The 19,562-nt window shown below is 36.1% G+C and overlaps 2 protein-coding genes across 4 annotated transcripts; both read left to right on the top strand.

The window, feature by feature from the left end:
- The first annotated feature begins 3,569 nt into the window (after positions 1-3,569).
- Positions 3,570-10,412, top strand: LOC137737801 (sucrose nonfermenting 4-like protein). Of its 2 annotated transcripts, none has more exons than XM_068477359.1 (14): positions 3,570-3,783; positions 3,971-4,183; positions 4,307-4,394; positions 5,611-5,793; positions 6,152-6,286; positions 6,406-6,465; positions 6,851-6,940; positions 7,281-7,415; positions 8,098-8,242; positions 8,319-8,492; positions 8,792-8,855; positions 8,981-9,050; positions 9,402-9,516; positions 9,664-10,412. In XM_068477359.1, exons 2-14 carry the CDS (start codon positions 4,059-4,061, stop codon positions 9,753-9,755), a joined length of 1,476 nt encoding a protein of 491 aa, XP_068333460.1. In that variant the 5' UTR covers positions 3,570-3,783; positions 3,971-4,058; the 3' UTR covers positions 9,756-10,412. The 2 variants fall into 2 exon arrangements, with proteins under 2 accessions (XP_068333460.1, XP_068333459.1); XM_068477358.1 differs by having other exon boundaries at positions 3,571-3,783; positions 4,304-4,394.
- A 2,828-nt stretch (positions 10,413-13,240) lies between these two features.
- LOC137737802 (nucleolar protein 58) lies at positions 13,241-14,800 on the top strand. 2 transcript variants are annotated; one of them, XM_068477361.1, is made up of 5 exons: positions 13,241-13,487; positions 13,597-13,751; positions 13,852-13,916; positions 14,124-14,211; positions 14,487-14,800. In XM_068477361.1, exons 1-5 carry the CDS (start codon positions 13,381-13,383, stop codon positions 14,525-14,527), a joined length of 456 nt encoding a protein of 151 aa, XP_068333462.1. In that variant the 5' UTR covers positions 13,241-13,380; the 3' UTR covers positions 14,528-14,800. The 2 variants fall into 2 exon arrangements, with proteins under 2 accessions (XP_068333462.1, XP_068333461.1); XM_068477360.1 differs by having other exon boundaries at positions 13,242-13,487; positions 14,124-14,237.
- Positions 14,801-19,562: the final 4,762 nt, after the last annotated feature.

Genomic DNA, 19,562 nt, shown 5'->3' with positions numbered 1-19,562 from the left:
CGCCCATACTATAAAGAGAAAACGATCAATTACAAAAACCAAAGATACGCCTAGTAGATAAGAAGGAGCACAACTTCACATAATTGTAGATTCATAACTTCTGTTGCTTTGACTACCTCTAGAAACCCTTCACTGCTTGAATTTTTCTTGTTACTTGAGCCTAGAGGTCAGAAAGACATTATTTCCTTTGAACCATGTTTCCTCTTCCCTTGAGATTCTGATCAAGATGTAAGACATCAACTGCAAGTACTGCAGATATTGTTCCATTAGCATGATTCTGCAACTTATTTATACCTTCTGAATACCGCATCTGGTATAATCCATGGAGTGCTTTAGTTGTTTCCTCTTCACTGATGTCGCATCGATTCATCACAGGCCTACAAACCAATTTCAATACCACGGTGAAAAGGCAACAAAACACGCACACATACGCTTCATGCAAATTTTATAACGTGAAACCAAACAACCGAGCAGGAAGCTTACAGCCAAACAACCGAGCAGAAAGTTTTCAAGACTTTTTAACCCAAGTTCCAAGTAGAAATTCAAACACTAATCAATGAGACAAAGATAGCCTTACTTACAGCGTAAGAGAGATCGTTGCAGATCAACGTTTTCCTCATCAGCGTTTATAGCAAGAAGTCTTGCGACTTGTGGACGGCTCAGTTTATCCCCCTTCTTCATAGTAGGGGACTTCTTTCGCTTGTGGACGGCATTTCTCGACGTCCTCCGGCGTTCATCACTGATGCTGAAGGACGATTGACTGACGAAATCAATCCTGTCTATGAAGCATGGATTCAACTGAACCAATTTGTGATTGTGAACAAGATATGTGCTCCTGATGCCTGGAAAACCCTTCAGGAACGTTATGCCTCCTCTTGGCATAATCGTGTTGTTAAGCTTCGAGGTGAGTTGATGAACTTTTGATCGGTGATCTTTTTGTCACTGACATTCAGGATCGGATTAATTCTTTGGCTTACCAACTTGCTTTCTCTGGCTCACCTATTACTGATGACGGTTTGGTGGCTGCTATCACGAACAACGTTGGCCCCTTGTATGAAAACACGGTAGCCTCTGTAAGCCAGCGAGTCTCCCATAACCTATGCTGCCACACTTGGTCTTCGGGTCATTGTATAAATATCCATTCTATGAGAATATTTTTTAATTTTTTTGCTACACTTCTATCTATGCACCGATACTGTATGCATTGTAATAAGATTCATCCACTCTGTGCACTCTTATTTATTTTAAATTTAGAATTTGGTTTTAATTTATTCGTACTTTTACACACCATTTTCACATTATAGCTTCGTCATCTTTCGGATGTCGGTTAATATGCCTCGATTTAGTATTCACGTGGATATTCGAGTTGGCAAGTGTCAATTTTTATCCTCTCACATCATATTCTTTATTTGTGCTGCTATCGAATTAAATAAATCAAACAAAAATAACAGACATAATTAAATTAGAGCACATGTAAAGAAAAAGATTGTGCGTTTTATCATTTTACAAGCCTCCTACCACAGGGATGCGTGTGCCATTGGTATTTTTTTTCTTAACTTAAGTTATTGTTGTTTTTTATTAAATATTTTTTTTTTGAAAAAAACATGAACTTACTAACCACCCAACGTGGTTTGTTTTTTTGTAAATTTTGTTTTTAAAATTCTAATGGGAGCAGGCAATTTACATATTATGGAAGTTTCACATCTTTTAACTTCTTTTTATATATACTAGCTTCTTTCCAAACATTAATGTGTGTGGTAAATTTTTTTTGGGAGTTTGAACGAAAAGCCTACGGTACTGTTCACTTTAACGAAAAACCACATTTTTACATTAAAAAGTCAATCCTGGTACTATTCACTTTACCCTTTATTTCGTCCTTAACATTAAAATTCAAAATTTTCAAGCATTTTTCATTAATTTTCTTGTTTTTTTTAGTTTAAACTTTATATTATTTTGAGTATTAATTTATTTGAAAGTTAATTTACAGTGTCACATCCCGCCCCGGACGGGACCACTTCCCGGGCCCGACTCCACTACCGTAGCACGATATTGTCCGCTTTGGGCTTACCATTCCCTCACGGTTTTGTTTTTGGGAACTCACGAGCAATTTCCCAGTGGGTCACCCATCATGGGATTGCTCAAGCCCCCTTCTCGCTTAACTTCGGAGTTCCTACGGAACCCGAAGCCAGTGAGCTCCCAAAAGGCCTCGTGCTAGGTAAGGATGGGAATATACATATAAGGATCACTCCCCTGGGCGATGTGGGATGTCACATACAGTGTATAATTTTTAAAAATGGTTAGTAACTCCATGTATGTGGGTTTTTTTTTTAATTTTTTTCTTTTACTAATTTTTCCTTATTTAATTAAATTGTCTCTTTAAAAAGTAGTAAGAAGAATGGGCATTTTTAGTACTATGAATATTTCATCAAATTTACCTTCTTCTTTTATATATAGAGATAGATTAACAAACATAAGGAAATTTATTTATTTTTCTAATTTTTTAACGTGCCATGTGGTTGTAGTTTAGCAGCATAAATAAATTTTGAACTTTTGGACGGAATAATCACGTACGTTTAATATTTTCACTCTAAATTATTACATACAAGTCTATCTCAAACGAACATGTGAGATGAACCAAATCTTCGCCCGTAATGACATGGGAAAAGAAACTTGAACAACATCTCACACCGTCCAAAAATTTTCTGCAGTTTAACTTTTACCATTTATATTTTCATGATTACATCACAGTAGTAGTTTGCACACCACTGTTCATTTTCCCGAGTTTTGGTAAATTTTCGAAGCTCCTTTGGTAGTAGTTGCTTTGCTTCTGTACAATTTTTTTAGTGCTAATGTGCCCATTCATAGCTTTATTTCCCCCACCCAAATTAACTCCATGTTAAAAGACTTCCAAAATTAAGTTAAAAATTACTCATTTTATGTATTCTCCGTAGTAAAAAAAAAAAAAAAAAAAACAGTAGAAAAAAAAAAAAAAAAAATGAGAAACGAATTAAACCTCTCCATTTTCTTTTCTCATTCCTCACTCTTTTTAACTCTTTCGTCCCACCCACGCCAAATTCTATCTCTTCTTTTCTTCCTACATTTCAACCTTTAATTCTGAATTGGAATTTAGGAATAAATATAGAGATGAATCTTAAATTCAGATATGATAGGAAAAAAAAAAAGAAAAAGATAGAAAGGAAAGAGAAAGGAGAATAAAAAGAAAGGAATGTAACTTTTCTAGCGGCTAAGAGAAAAGGGGTTGTCGCGGTCATATGTGGTGCTTGGTTGTGGTTGCTTTGGGCGAGGTTGGGAGGACTTTCACGACTTCTTCATTTTCTTAAAATCTCAAAGATTCAATCATTCTTTATATTTATTTTATTTAGAACTTAGACTGTTACGAATATTTTAGAAATATAAACTGGTTAAAAGACAGTATTTGGTATTTTAAATTTTCTAAGCGATAGAAAATATCTTAATGTAGTTAAAAGAAATAAGACCATAGAGTGGGCATAGTAGCAGTTTTTTAAGGAAAACAAAAAGCAAAAAGAAAAATGGAAAAACATATCGTTTTATGATTTTTTAACATCACTATCAGAGTTTTCTGTCTTTTAGGGTTCGAAAATTAGATTCGATCGTGTCGCAACCCCTTTCTCGATTTTCTCACCCATTTTTTTAAATTTTCCGTCGTAATTATTTCCGCTAGGGTTTCCATTCCCCCAATTTAATTTCATTTGCCTTTTTCATAGATTTCTCGAAATGGAGGGCATTTCGCTGCTGTAATTGGTAGGTTTTCTGCTCCCAATTTCCACGTGCTTCAGGGTTTTTCCGGTTCAATTTTAGCTTCGGGAAGTAAAATGATTTTTTTGGTTGGTTTTCTTCTGGGAGTGTGTTGAATCAGCTCAATTTTTTGTTTCTTTTGCTCTGATTTTGGGATTTTTACCGTAATTTGGTTGAATTTTTGTTTTTGCAGTAAATAGATTGAGCGGGCATGTCATTGGGAGTTTTTAGCTTGGAGGGTTGAATTTTTTCTGAGAATATTTGTATGAATTTGGGGACAAATGTTTGCTACCAACATGGATTCAGCGCGGGATGTTGTTGGAGTTCCAAGCACGGTGTTGATCCCAATGCGCTTTGTGTGGCCTTATGGGGGCAGAAGTGTGTTTTTCAGTGGATCATTTGTCCGGTGAGACTCTGAGTTTTCGGTCTCGAATTTTGTTTATATATAAATGGAATTTAATTATATCTGATTTGTTGGGCTGCTGTTATATTTGTGTGTGTTTCAAATGGTATGTTCTTTGTGCAGCAGGTGGTCTGAACTCATTCCTATGACACCGGTTGAGGGTTGCCCCACTGTGTTTCAAGCTGTTTACAGTGTAACGCCTGGATACCACCAAGTAAGTTTTTTCGTTTCGGAATTGAAGTATTTGAATTGTTGTTGTTGTGTAAATTCACGAGCTTTCACTTTTGAGGGGAATATGAGTAGTAGCAGTCAACCACGATTGATTCAGTGATCATAGATGATGGATTCTTTGATAAAGCTTGTAATGAATCATATCAATCTTTACATTTTATAGGAGCAAAGTTGAGAAAGTTGATTGCAGGCCATGGAAAAGGGTGTAATGTAGTTGAGTTTTGTTAATAATCGATTGAAATGTAGGTGAATTTAGTTAATAGAATCAAATCATAGTCTTCATACACTCAAACTTGATATTGATGAGAAGAAATATGAAGGGTTAATATAAGGTATTACCATTATGAAGTTTCGTTTGAATTATACTATATTAATGTAGTACTGAAATGGTTAAAGAAGTTTATTTTGGTTTGAATGTCCTTTTGGAATTGGAATATTTTTGTTGCCCACCATAGTTGAATTTTGAAGCACTCAGTGATCATAGGCATAGGATGATGAACTAAGTATATGGTATATAAGAACTAAGAGCTTGGAGACCTGTATCACAATATGAGCTTATGGAAGACAAAATTGTTGTTAATGAGTCTTGGCTCAAGTGGCATTGGATGGGTAGGGTGAGATGTGAAGGTAGACACACATGGTTCGAACCTGCATGTAAAAAAGCTGTGAGTTGTTTGAGGCAGTGAAGTTAGCATTGTCATCTTTGGTATCTTTCTTGCCGTGTTCCTTATGGGATTCCTGTTCATGAATATTTCTCATTTTAATCTTCCATATGGTGATACTATGTGATGGTAGTGTGGAAATCCCTATTGGGTGCTTCATTAAGCTGAATTAGTAGTAATATATCAAGTAATAGAGTCAGTGCTGAGAAATTTTAGTCTAGGAGGTGATGTGGTAGTTGGTATGAATTCTGGATAATTGGCTTGGCTCACAGATGTATAGAGGAATATATTACGAATAATCTATGGATATCATATAATTACTATCGGGCTTTTTTATTCTTTTGAATTTTGAAAATCACATGTTCATCTCAAGTGGATCACCAGTTTCGTACTTTTTTGGTAGAATATGTGAATTTTTATCAAGCCTGCATGCAGTTTGATGTTAGAATGCTAGTACTGGGGTGTTCTGTGTTTACATTGATAGGAATTTAAACACATCATCAAAGTCTTACTTTGCATGTGTTTCTTATACTACAGTACAAATTTTTTGTTGATGGCGAATGGCGACATGATGAGCACCAACCTTACGTGAGTGGTGAATATGGGTTAGTGAACATTCTCTTGGCCACAGATCCTAATCTCTTTCATCCGAATGTAACCTCAGAGATGACTTCTGGACCTAATTATATGGAAGAGGATAATGAGGCCTTTAAGCGTTTGGTAAGAGTCATTCATTCCTTATCATTTAAGATTATGTATGTTTTTTCCCTGGGGCAGCATTTAAGATCATATCATTGTTACCTCGAAATGTAATTCTCTTTCTATTAACCTTTCCTATAAGATTTTTACTGAATTCAGGGTGCTTCAACATTATCCCATCCATGTGATGTGTTTGTGATTTGAGTTACTAGGTTGCTTATGGAATTCATGGTCTGAGTCACCTTTTTTCCCAAATAAAAAAAATTCTTCCTTGCACTTTAACACTCATTTTATGCTCTTGTAAGCTGTATTTACTTTCTGTTATTTTTCTCTAATGAGTTATTGGTAAGAGTGGATTGTGATCTTTTTTACAACACAGGTCCGGATTACAGACGGTACTTTAACTGATGTAGTACTGAGGATATCAGAGGCTGATTTGCAAAGCTCTCGTGATCGTATTTCTGTCTTCCTGTCCACACACACCACATATGAACTACTCCCGGAGTCAGGCAAGGTTTGGATGATTTGTCGTTGCCCTCCTTTATGCATTCTACATTTGGTTGGTGTATATGAATTTGATTCATTATGCATTAGTCTCTTTTTTTTCTTTTTTTAATCACATCAAGTTTACAGGTTGTTGCACTGGATGTTGATTTACCTGTAAAGCAAGCATTTCATATATTGCATGAGCAGGTATGTACAAAGAAAAATACATTTCTCATTGTTGGTTGAATCATGCTCTGCGTATTTGATTTGTGGAGGAGGAAATGAATACATTCTAGCTTGATCTCTATTAGTATCAGTTTTAGTGGGCATTGTGGTAGTTCTAAACTCATATTAAGTTCTATGTCATAACTGGAGGATCACCCTCATATATCTTTATGGGTCCCTTATAATTGTTTCAATTTGATATTTTCACATCATTTTTATAAACCCAATTCAACTAAGGAATTTATCTAAGCTTTGCTAGTTGTCGAAATTTGCACAGTACCTTGGTTCCTTCATTTTTTGTTGGCGTGCTTGCTTGATGCTGATAATGAGCCAGCATATGCATCTTTCTGAGCCAATTTTTTTCCAGGGAATCCCTTTGGCGCCTCTTTGGGACTTCAGCAATGGACATTTTGTTGGAGTTCTCAGTGCATTGGATTTTATTTTAATATTGAGAGAGGTATGTTTGAATCTGAAATGATTTTTTTCCTTTGGTGAGTTCTTCAAGATGCAGTTATATCATTGTTATTTTGAATTCTTGGATAGTAATTTGATGACAAAAGTTCAAATATATTAGTTTGAGATTTCCATCTCCTGTTTGTTATTTCTGTCGTTCTTCACTAATGTATACATTCTTAGGGAATTGTGAATCAGACTTTGGTAAAATTTTATCAGCTTACTTTATTGACCAAATACTTTTTAAGTAGGATTTTGCTATTAGTTTTGTGCAATGCTCACACCCACATTTGAGTGATGTACGATAATTTCTTAAAGTAGCTAACTTTATTTTTGTCTTTTAGCTTGGGAACCATGGATCTAATTTGACAGAGGAAGAGCTTGAAACACATACTATATCAGCATGGAAAGAGGGAAAAGCATATCTAAATGGACAGATTGATGAACATGGGAGAGGAGTGCCGAGACAGTTAGTCCATGTGAGTGTTTTATGTGACTCTTTGTATTTCTGTCTTGTAAATGCAGTATTTACCGTTGATCAGGTGGGTTTTTATTTTAATCTGTCGCGCTAGATTCGTAATTTGACAACATAACACGGCAAGTATCTGGCAAAGAACATCACCTGCTGCTATACACAAATATATACATCTTGCATATAATATACACAATTTTATATCCTAGGTATTCATGCAATAATAAGGTCTTTATGTGTCTGCGTGGTTTGGAATTATTTTGAGATCTTATTTAAAAGACACAAGAAGAAACTTATAATTTGATGCCTTTAAGAATCGCTTCTTGAGTACAGAAGCAGCCCTCCTTGTGAAGTTGTTTCAACGACTCTTCTGTTGCGTACGATGCAAACTCATTAATGATCATTTGGAAGCGTTCAAAACATTGTCACAACTTAAATCAGTAATAGTTTGTCTCCAAACAAGTAAAACAAATGTCAAAGTTAAAACTTGAATTCTGTGGTAGCATGACAGACCCACAAATGGGCCGTCGCATGCAACCACTGTCAAACTGATGCTCATGTAATCGTAGTCCTCGTTAGCATAAATGTGAATGTTTACATGGTAAACTGTCTGCGTGACCATATGGTAGTTTTTGTAGCATGCTAGGTTTAATACTTTTGCTTTGACTGGTTCATTATTGATATTTCAGGCTGGACCATATGATAATATGAAAGATGTTGTGTTGAAAATTTTGCAAAATGGGGTTGCTACGGTTCCAATTATCCATTCATCTTCAGAAGATGGCTTATTTCCGCAGCTATTACATCTTGCTTCACTGTCTGGTATTTTAAAATGTAAGCTCTTTGGAAACTTATTAAATAATACCGTAGGTTCAGTTCGTAATTGGTACTGATAAATGTCAATTTGCAGGTGTTTGCAGGTACTTTAGGCATTCATCTAGCTCATTACCCATACTTCAAGCACCAATATGTGCACTTAATGTGAGTACTTGGGTTCCGGAAATTGGAGAGACGAATCGTCGACCATTAGCAATGTTGAGACCAAGTGCTTCGCTTAGTGCAGCTCTAAACTTGCTAGTTCAAGGTAAGCCTTGTGGTTGAGCTGTAGAATTTTTGAGTGTGCAGCAATTGTCATGAAGTGGGATGCCTTCTCCAATAGATGTACACATATCCATGCATTGTGCTGGCATCTGCTAGCCTGCTACTGTAGGAAGTGGATCAAATTATCTGAATTTAAATTGTGTTTAAGGATTTGTTACGATTAATTTTTAGGTTATGCATGGATGACCTTGTATTGTAGCACCAAAGTTTTAGGGTGAGCGAGTATTTTAGATATGCATCCCATCATGCTAACTCAAATGCATTTTTGTGTTTGCTTTGCAGCTCAAGTAAGTTCAATACCTATAGTTGATGATAATAACTCTTTACTGGATATATATTGTCGAAGGTTAGTTGTAATTCTATTTGGGTATAATTACTAGTTGTTGTCTTGATTGATTGAAATAAATAATCAGCTGTTTTTTATTTTAACAAACAATTATTGATATTTTTCCATTCACATTTTCTTGACAGTGACATAACAGCTTTGGCTAAAGATAGAGCATACGCACATATTAATCTCAATGAAATGACTATTCAACAGGTAACTGGTGTAATTCCTGAACATAGTTGTTTTCCGGTTTCCATACAAATTTTCTTCACTCTTTTGTGCATCTTAAATGTCATATGGAATGGGAGTTCTTCAGATGCATTAGAGACAGATTTCCAATCATTTATTTATTTTGGAGGTCGGGAGATTTAGGGGCTCTATGGTTTTTTGAATTTAAAGTTGTGGTTTAGTTAGGTGGCTCCTCTTTCAGTTTGAAGGAATATTTCCTTTGACATTTTCACTACATATTCATACATTCTGGTGGAAGAGACCGTCCAGGGTGCTTTTGGCTTTTTGGAGAAGCTTCCAGGGATGTAGTCTTAGTTCTTATCTTTGTTTCTGTAGGCATTGCAGTTGGGACAAGACTCATTTTCTCCCTTTGAACCAAGAGGTCAAAGATGCCAGATGTGTTTGCGCAGTGATTCTCTGCATAAAGTGATGGAGCGATTGGCCAATCCAGGTATTTCTCTATTCACTTTTATATTTAGAAATGTTAAAGACTTAATGTTTCGATGATGTTACGTAAAGGTGCAGAGTTGTGATCATGTAGGGAACGATATGTCCAGCCAATCTTCCCACTTAACTTCCCTCAAATCTTGGATTTCAGGTGTCAGACGACTGGTTATTGTAGAAGCTGGCAGTAAGCGGGTTGAAGGCATTGTTTCACTAAGTGACGTTTTCAAGTTCTTGCTTGGTTAGCTCCTAAAAACAATGGTTGAAAAAGCTAGGAGTTCGATCAGTGGTTCTCGACTTCACGCATGTGTAGATGGGCGCCATCTCCTCCTACCCCAACCGTTGATTAGAGAATCCAGTACCTTGCACGGTGACTTGTTCTCATTTCATTCAAATATACAATTGGATTGGCTTCTTGGCTTCGCCTGGTTTTTTTAGGATTTTGAAGAAAGAGGCCTGTAAATTGAGAGGAATTCATTTCCTCAGAAATTTGTTGGGCTTCTCCCTCCCTTGTTATTTACATTGTGCTGCCGATGTAGATGTGATGTAGCCGAATACAGCGGGGCTCCTGTATTACTTTTCTGTTGAAAAATTAGGGGGGAAATGATGGAACAAAATGATGGGGGGTGGAGGAATGCTGAACAATTGAAGCCATTGGGTGCCTACTGCTATATGCTTACTTGTAGTTGTTAACATGTAATTGGCTTTTTTCGATTTCGTTTCGTATTTTTCGTCTATTGGTTTGATCCTCAAACGTATTGTAAGTAGCAGGCAAATGGAGAACTCAATAAACAGAACCATGTTATGCTGTGTATTGGTTACAAAGTTTATCATTTGTAAAAAGAAAATTAAAATAAATTATCTAAAATCACCCAAATGTGGGTGGGACTTGGATTATTTGATGCCAAATTTCTTGTAAGATTTTAATTATTGTTTTTTTTTTTTTTAATAGCCAAATTAGTCCTTGAGATTGGTATAACTATCTACTTTGGTCTTTGAGATATGAAATCGATAGAAGTGGTTTATGAGTTTGCTCAAAGTCAATCACTTTGGTCATTTTGTGAAAATTGTTGTCATATAAGGATCAAAGGGACAAAAATACAATCATTTTAATAGATCTGGGCTAAAATGATTTAACAAAAATTGAAGGTGTTTTTATCCTTCTGTTCTTATTTGACGGAATTTTTGGCAAAATGATTGAAATTGATCGTGGACAAATTCAGGAGTTAATTCTATCGATTTTAAATTTCAAGGACCAAAATAAGGATTTATAACAATCTTATAGACTATTTTGACTAGAAAAGAGATAAAAGGGTATGGTTTCACGAAAAAGAAAACTGAGTTTTACACTCCTTTCTTCTTCTCATTGACTCTATTACTTGTTTTTGTACCTTAATTCGCGGTTGATTGATTCAGTCTTGTAGCTATGAATAAGAGAGGGAGTGCAGAATATAAAAAAAGGAGTGAAAGTTTATTTTACAAAATGATCAAAAGTGTGACGAAATTTGAGTTTTATAAATGATTGAGGCAAAATTGTGAGTCCATGGGAGCAATGAATAGTCAAGCGCGCCCATTCCCAAATATAATTATCTTTTGGAAGGTTGACTTTTGGGGTACAATGAAAATGGAAAAGTCAGGTTTGTAGGAAATCTTTGTTTTTAATATTAGTTTTATCTTTATACAATAAAATATCCAAATACCAAATTCGACCTTTATAAAACTTCTTCAAGGTATAAGAAGCTCTTGAGAATATTAAAGAATATGTTCTTCTTCCGTAAAGAATTCGTCTAATAATTTATAAATCTAACTTTTAAAAAAAATTTGTATTGCACTTTTATGTTTATGAGCCAAAAGTTTAACACAAGAAAGTTGAAGTATACATTATATGAACTAAATCATAATAATTAAGTATCAAATGAATCCAACCTAAAATGACTAATTATATCACTTTCTCCAAGTGTTTGGAGTGAATTTCAAAATAGTCTATAAATTTTTAATTTTTCAATTTGCACCATTGGGTCTAGTTTTAACATACACATTTTGATCAAATTGATTGATCATTCATTAAATTGATGACATGTGAGCTATTTTTCAAAGAACTCATCAATTTAACATAGAATCAGATGCGCTCAAGATAAAAGGTATAACCACATTATTGCTGGCCCCTTGAAAGCTAAATCCACTCATTTTCTCTTAGTGTAAATAATATCGTTTGTTAAAAAATAAAAATAAAAGTTATTGTTGCGGTCATATTTAGAATAGAAATGTGATTGTGTAAATCCTAGTGTATCTATGGATATATTTGAATATTCCCTATTAGTAGTTAATATCTTATTAGAGTTGTAATCCTAAAAGAGTAAGGATTTAACATATCCTACTACTATGGCACAATGGGTAATACAACACACACCTCAAAATTAAATCTCTCTCTTCTCACTCTTATTGCTGCCTACCTCCCCCTCTCTATTCACTTAGAATAGTTCAGTCAAATAGGCCTACAACAGTTGTAAATTAATACAATTTTAAATCTCTTAAGTCTTAATACAATTTTGAAATTTAAATGTTCTTCTTATTGAAAAAAAAAAAGAAGGGTAAATGACATTTTACCCCCTCAGGTTTGGGGTCAATTTCAATTCTTTACAACATCTTTAAAACATTTCAATTTCATACATTTACTTATCATTTTATTACAATTTCATACATCCGTTAGAAAATCTGTTAAGTAAACCATTAAGTGATAACGTGACAAATATGTGATCCACATTTATGCTGACGTGGCTGCCACATTTGTGCCACATGGCAAATTTTTTTTTTTTTTATGCATTTAAAATATAATATTATTTACCCTATTAAAAAAATTATATATATATAAAAAAAAAAAAAAAAACAACCAAACAAAACAAACCCAGAAGCCCCCCACCACGACCCACTTCTTCATCTCCTCCCTCTTCACCTCTCATCCCTTCTCTCTCCCCAAACCCACTCATTCCTCTTCAACCCCCCCCCCCCCCCCCCCCCACCCCAACCTCGACCCCACCCCCACCTCCCTTGCAATCCCCCCACCCCACCCAAAACCCCAAATACTCGTAGCTGCACACATGGCGGTCGGAGTACTGGTGCTCGAAGTAGAAGAGCTCACCACATCGGCACCAAAATCCGATCAACCAGACCTTTCACCAACATCCGGAGCATCGATTGACCAAGCACCTATTTGGCGATTCGCCTGATCTCGCAATCTCCAACGCCGTTGTCTTATGGAAAGTCTCGGCTGGGGCCTCGAAGCTGAAGGTGGGTAGGGGGTGAAGAGGGATGAGTGTGTCTAGGGAGAGAGAAGGGATGGGAGGTGAAGAGGGAGGAGATGGAGAAATGGGTCGCGAGGGTTCTAGGGTTGTTTTGTTTGGTTGTTTTAAAAAAAATAATAATAATAAAATAGGGTAATAATATTATATTTTAAATGCATAAAAATTATTATTTTTGCTATGTGGCACAAATGTGGCAGCCACGACAGCATAAATGTGGATCTCATATTTTCCACGTCATCACTTAACGATTTACTTAACAGATTTTCTAACGGATGTATGAAATTGAAATAAAATGATAAGTAAATGTATAAAATTGAAATGTTTTAAAGATATTGTAAGGAATGAAAATTTATCCTAAACCTGAGGGGATAAAATGTAATTTACCCAGAAAAAAAAAAAAAAATCCCTCTAATTTAATGGTTTTTGAGGAGCGACCCAAACAAAATCACAGGAAAATATATTTTAAAGTTTTTTCGGATACAAAATTAGTCGGAGTCGTACCGTCCTCTTCCCGATCTGAATCGTAGCTGTGATATCAGTCGCATCAACCACCGCCGGCGGAGGAGAAAATGGTGAAACAAAGAGGAGAAGAGTTGACCGAGGACGAAAAGAAGGCCTTAAGAGGCAGCAAATTCGCGCCTCTCCCATCCTTGCCCCCTCCTCGTTGCCAACCCAGGTTTCTTTTCCATACTACTTCTTCCTCATTTCTTAATTTAGGGTTTTCTTTGTTCCGGTGAGTGATTACATACAACTATATGTGTGGATATATGTATGTGTATCTATAGGTTGTCTCATCCTGGAGGTCCGTTGACAACGAACAAAGCGGCGGCGTTGGCGAAATTTCTCGAGAGAAAGCTACAGAATCCCGATGGATTGGACTCCATCAATCCGCATCTTCTCGAACGCGCTGTTCAGAACGCTAAACGCACCGTTTTTGCAAGTAATTACACTCTGTTCGATCGAGCATCTTGTTAATCACAGGCATTTTACTCCAATCAAATGTGATTAAGTTAAAATTGGGATTTTTTTGGGTTAATCAGGTGGCGCATCGAATTCTGGAATCCGAATACGGCATGTTGACTCCTTTGATGACTCTGAGACTGAGGTAATTATGTGTTTTACTTTCAAGTTTTGGTTCCATTTAGTCTTCGATTACCATGGTGCTTGTAGCTCAAGTGATTAAGCGTAGTTAGTAGTTACCGTTGCACCCGTGGTACTCCGTTTGATTTCCTCGCCCTCGATATCGGTTGTATGGAAAGAAAATGAGATTACTTCCTTGAGTGTTTTTATGAAATTTGGGTGAAAAATGCAGGACCCTCGACAGGAAGAAAATGTGGAGAATTCAGAGCCCAAGAAGGTGAAGAAAAAGAATAAGAAGAAGAAGAAGAAGAAGATGAAAAGTGAGAAGAAAAAGAAGCAACAAAAGGTTGTTAACTTATCACAGGCAATTGTCTCATTGACGGGGTTTTGTTTCTCGTTTTTCATTCGTTTTCTTTACGTGTTTAGGGAAGTGAATTTCCGCACACCCCTTACTCACACTACCTACCGATGTTTATCTTTGGACTTTGGATTGAATAAACCAAAGGCGGATGATCTTATGCTGAAATCATTTCTTATAGGTTTAATGTAGCCTCGTTTCTTTTGATACTAACTTGTAACTTGTGATGCGCTCCAGGTTATGGAAGACTCGGGGTGCGGTGTGGTAAAAAGGCCTAAAAAGAAGAAAGTAAAGTTGTGATAGGGGGTGAAATTAGGGTTCAACTTTTGTGCCTGCAAGTAGAGGCTTCAGAAGCAAAAGCTGGGTGGAAGCTGTGAGTTGTTCACTTTTGTACCAAATGTAAGGGGCATCATTCTTTGAATTCTACACTGATTTTCTTGTCTCTTCTTACATCACAAGTGTTCTGATATTTGTTTTGATACGTTTTTTAATTGTGAAATCCATTGATCTCTAAGTACTTGCTACAGTAATCGTAGGGAGATTTTCTATGATGCTTTTGAGTATCGGATATTCCAAAATTTTCAACCATTAGATCTTAAGTTAAGAACACAAAAATGGAGATATAACCATAATATTTGTCCAATTAACCATTTAGATTAACAGTTTAACTATAATAAGCAGCTTTTATTGACATTCTAAAAAATTCATTTTGCAGTTCATTACGAACAATACGAGAGATTTTGTAAGAGTGCGTAATGATCTTCTTGAAGTGTCAATGACATTTCTCGTATAATATGAAAGGATTTACACCTATCATTTGTTTGGGATTATTTTTTTGAAATACAAATGATATTACAAATATAATTTACGCTGGAGGGAGGGGAGTGTTTGAAACGGAGAGAATTTTATTGAACAATTATACTATTATATATACATACAAAAATGCTTCAAGATACAACTCTACGGGCATTTGATTTTGGTGATGGTTGATGGATATCATAAAGAGGGCAAAAAGGATGCACAAAATATGCACAGCACATTTAGGGTGTCAAGTGGAACCATGTAGGCACCAACGCCAGTGTCTGATTCCTAACAATGCCCATGCACTTGTGTATTTCTCCGTCAACCGAAAGGTTCTGCGGACAGAATGGCTGCAAGCTAGTCACGGCTTCGTCTAATACTTGGGCGACGTCAGCCGGTGGAAACTGCCGTGCTGTACATGTCTGCATTTCGGGTGAGAAAAACCAAAATCTATAACCTCCTCCATCCTCTCAAGGTTGTCTTCCTTCCTCAAGGATGAGATTTCCTGAAATTGTAATCACGATGAAATTGTTGTCAGAGTACCAATGGACATTTACTCACTGCAATCATACTTCTGGTTTAATAACAATAACTCATAGAGGGCAGCAGGACAAAGAATCAAAGAGCACTAGATGCCCACCTGCATAGCTGCATCAACCATTTTGCGGGGGCTTTTGCTCTTGGAACTTTCAACAATATCACACACCTGACCTGCCGATTCTTGGGCATGACAAGAATACCCAGAAGAGCTTGAATGGCCACCAGGGTCTCTTAAAAAAAAAAACCAGAACGAAGCCCACTAAAATGAACATAAGAAGGCCCAAATCGGTACAAACCCTAATACAACTACAACTAAAATACCTTGTGGTGCAATATAAGAAAATAAAACTTTTTTTTTTTTTTTTTGTTGAAGAAAATTAAAACTTTGTAACTCATTTTAAAAAGCCCCAAACCTAAAAGGTATAGAATGTAATTTACCCAAAACCTAAATAGATTAAAAATTCTTTGGTGAATATAAATGAGTGGGGATCCTCAAATCACATCCGTTCATCGTACATTGTGCAGTCAGAAATCATTGTAAATTTTTTTTATTTAAAATTGAATATAAACAATACATGACTAAAACTGATCACATGATGTACGATAAACGGATATGATTGGAGAATCCCTATAATCCTCACAAAGAGAATCCGGATCCGTGAAGGATCCTCTCTCATATATAAATACAAGTAAAATACAAATTTTCAAAAGAAAAAGGGAAAACATGGGTTTTAAATATAAAGCAAAACCAACTAGTTGTAACTTGTGGGAGACGAACACCTTTTTTTACCATTTTTGGTAAGAAAATGAAACCCACTAGTGGAAAGGAAAGCTAGATATTTGTTGACAGCCCAATATTCTCACATGCAACACAACACAACACTCATGGATCACTAAAAGCCCACCACACAAATTCACAACAAAGCCTAATCCTTTGGACCAACCAATAAAATTACAAAATTAAATTAAAAATAATAATTAAATTTAGAAAGAACAAAAAAAAAATGAAAAAAATCACAGAGACACACACAGCTCGCCGACATTTGATGACAAACGATTGCTACAGTTCAAATCAGAGCCACCGCCACCAAATCTTAAAAAGTGCCACTTGTGGCCAAATCTCGCCCAAGTCAAACAAACCCACTTTCCCACCTGGTCACCGCCCCTTCCGGTTCCTCCTCCTCCTAGTCCATCCTTGCCCAACCGGGTGCACCCGGTCACACGTCTCACCTGCTTGTGCTGAATAATTTGCATTTATGGACTTCTCACCAACTACGCATGTACGCATGTCTTTCTAGTTGAAACACTGGGCGCTGACGTCCCGGAAGATCTCAGCCGTACATTTCACGGCAAGGGAGGTGATCCGTTGATTTTATCCGACTAACCGCGTCTTATTACACAACCAAATCTGTGGGGTAGTTCCAACTGAATAAAGTCTGGAGAACCACGCGCTTTAAAAGTGCGTGAACAGCACACCGAACAAGTTAGGCAACTAAAGCTGAAAAAAGAGGCTCGGGTTCCAAACAACGACTGAGCTCCCGTACATGACGTACGGCCGTTGACGTCACTTTTGGCGAGGATACACTCTCTGTGCGGGAGCGTGGTTTTCGATGCAGTTGAGATCTTTAATGCGTTCGTGTCGGCTTGTGGTTGGTTGATCGAGAAAGTTGCTTTTCCTCCTGTCTGGCTGCGTCGGTTCTGCTTGTATGGGTGAAACCCCATGCTCCTGCTGTAGTGCTGTGCTCTTACCCTCTCGGTTGGGGAGAAGGAAAATCCAACTTAGAACATTATTACAAGTCTCAAAAGAAAATATATATTCGGATACTCACTAGTGTATTATGTGAGCGTGACGATAATATGATGAGATTAATAGGAAAAATAATTAAAAAAAAAGTTTAAAAACTATGGGTTTTAATCAAAATGACAAAAATGTGTTGTAAGTGAATAGTATCAAGAGTGATTTTTAAAGTAAAAATATAATTTTCGTTAAAAGTCAACAATACCAAAAATGTTTCGTTAAAACTCCATAGATTAATCTTAGTGTAACGTTGCTAACAAGTGCGTTGCATGTGTGCAAGGTGCCTAATTGGTTATGCTGTATTTGGTTTGTTTTCTTTGTTGACGAGATGCCAACAACCATTATGTTGTGATGGTAGTATCATCTGCAGCATGCTCATAAAATTCGTTTTGCTCTTTTTTAATAGTGGATTGAAGTGTATTACGCGAGTATGGCGTTAATATGGTTAGATTAAACGAAGCATTATCTCTACTCTCATATGGTTAGATTACAAGTGGACAGTGCCACCAAACAAGCTAGTTCATCAGTTTTGAAGGAGGATGCAAGTGTATTACGTAAGCATGACGTTAATATGGTCAATTTCAATGAACCGTTATCTACGCGCTCATAAAATCTTTTTTCCATTTTAAATAATTTTACAATAATAAAAAATGTAATTAGTATGATTTGGTGGTCATTTTGCAACTGACGCATGTAGTTGTGATTTGGAACACTAAATTTTGGGTTTGTAAAAGTTTCTTAGTTTTGTTTATGGGTTGAGCTCTTGTCACACTTCTCTTGGTTTTTTTTTTTAGTACAACGATATATTTACACTAAGGGGGTATAAGAATAAATTGGTTGCGACCTCGTTATTTTCGAGATTCGAATTTAAGACATTTCACTTAAAAATGAAAATAAATATCACTAGACTGTAGTACTAACTAAGTGGCCACATCTCTTACTTTGTTATTCTATTTTTTGTTATTTTAGTGTAACGTTAACTATGTTATTTTTTTCTTCCAACTGTTATTGTAATCGACTTCTATTGAACCCTAATTGAGGAGTTTTTTTTCTTCCTCTAGTTTGAATTTTAGTTGTTTCTTACTAAAATGAATTTCTACTAATTAATGAAACCCTATTTATCAACCAAAAGATGGTGAAAAGACAAATTAGTCTTCTATCACACACAAAAAATGATGGGCAATAATGTAATTTCACAAGTCCAAATTTTACTATTTTTTATTAAAGCCTGTGATATTAAAATACCTACAATATTAAAATAAAAAATAGCCCCCAAAAACAAAAACCTCCCACTCCCCCACGTTCTCTCTCTCTCTCTCCTCATTTTCTAAAAAAATGTGTTCATACACAAAGTGTGTAGGCAATGCTAGTATAAATTATTATAAGTTCTAAACTAATGATTAAATATGATGAAATTTCAATTGTGTATTTACACTTGAATCGAATGATTAAATATGATGAAATTTCAATGTTAAGTAACATGTAGAGATTCTAACACCAAATCTACATGTTTTGTGCCTAGTATAACACGACCCTTGAATATTTGTCATGCATACTCACATAAACTTGTAGAACCTGCACAACCCAACCCACTTAAATATTTGTTCAAGGTGACAATGCGTTTCAACAATGCCAATCCCGACCTATGTATATTTGTCACTCATTCTCACATTGCACATAAGGAAACAAGCAATTAGGCGAAATCCATAAAACCTGCCTAAAAATGGTTTGGGTGGGTGCGTTTGTTCATTTGCTTAGGTGACAATATGTTTCCACAACGTCAACTTGAATATTTGTCATTCATACTCACGTTAGACATAAGACAAAAAACAATTAGACCCAATCTATAGAACTCGCCCAATCCAACCCACATAGAAATGATTTGCGTTGGTTTGTCCATTTCCTTAGGTGGCAATGTGTTTTAACAATGCCATCCCGAATCCTTTGGGTTGGGCAACAGGTGGTTCCATTATGTACAGGATCCGACGCAATGCCATCACGAATCTTTTGGATTGGGCAACAGGTTGGAATCCAACCATAGTGGAACCACCTGTTCCCCTCCCTCCCCACATCCCCTATCTCTTAATATAAATAATATTGTTTGTTAAAAAAAAAAAGAAAAAAAAAACTCGTATTAGACTGTCACGCCTTATTTCCTATGCATGTATTCGAGT

This window comes from Pyrus communis, chromosome 6, assembly GCF_963583255.1.
Source record: "Pyrus communis chromosome 6, drPyrComm1.1, whole genome shotgun sequence".
In the NCBI taxonomy this organism is placed as follows: Eukaryota; Viridiplantae; Streptophyta; class Magnoliopsida; order Rosales; family Rosaceae; genus Pyrus; species Pyrus communis.
This window is presented reverse-complemented; position numbering and strand designations above follow the sequence as displayed.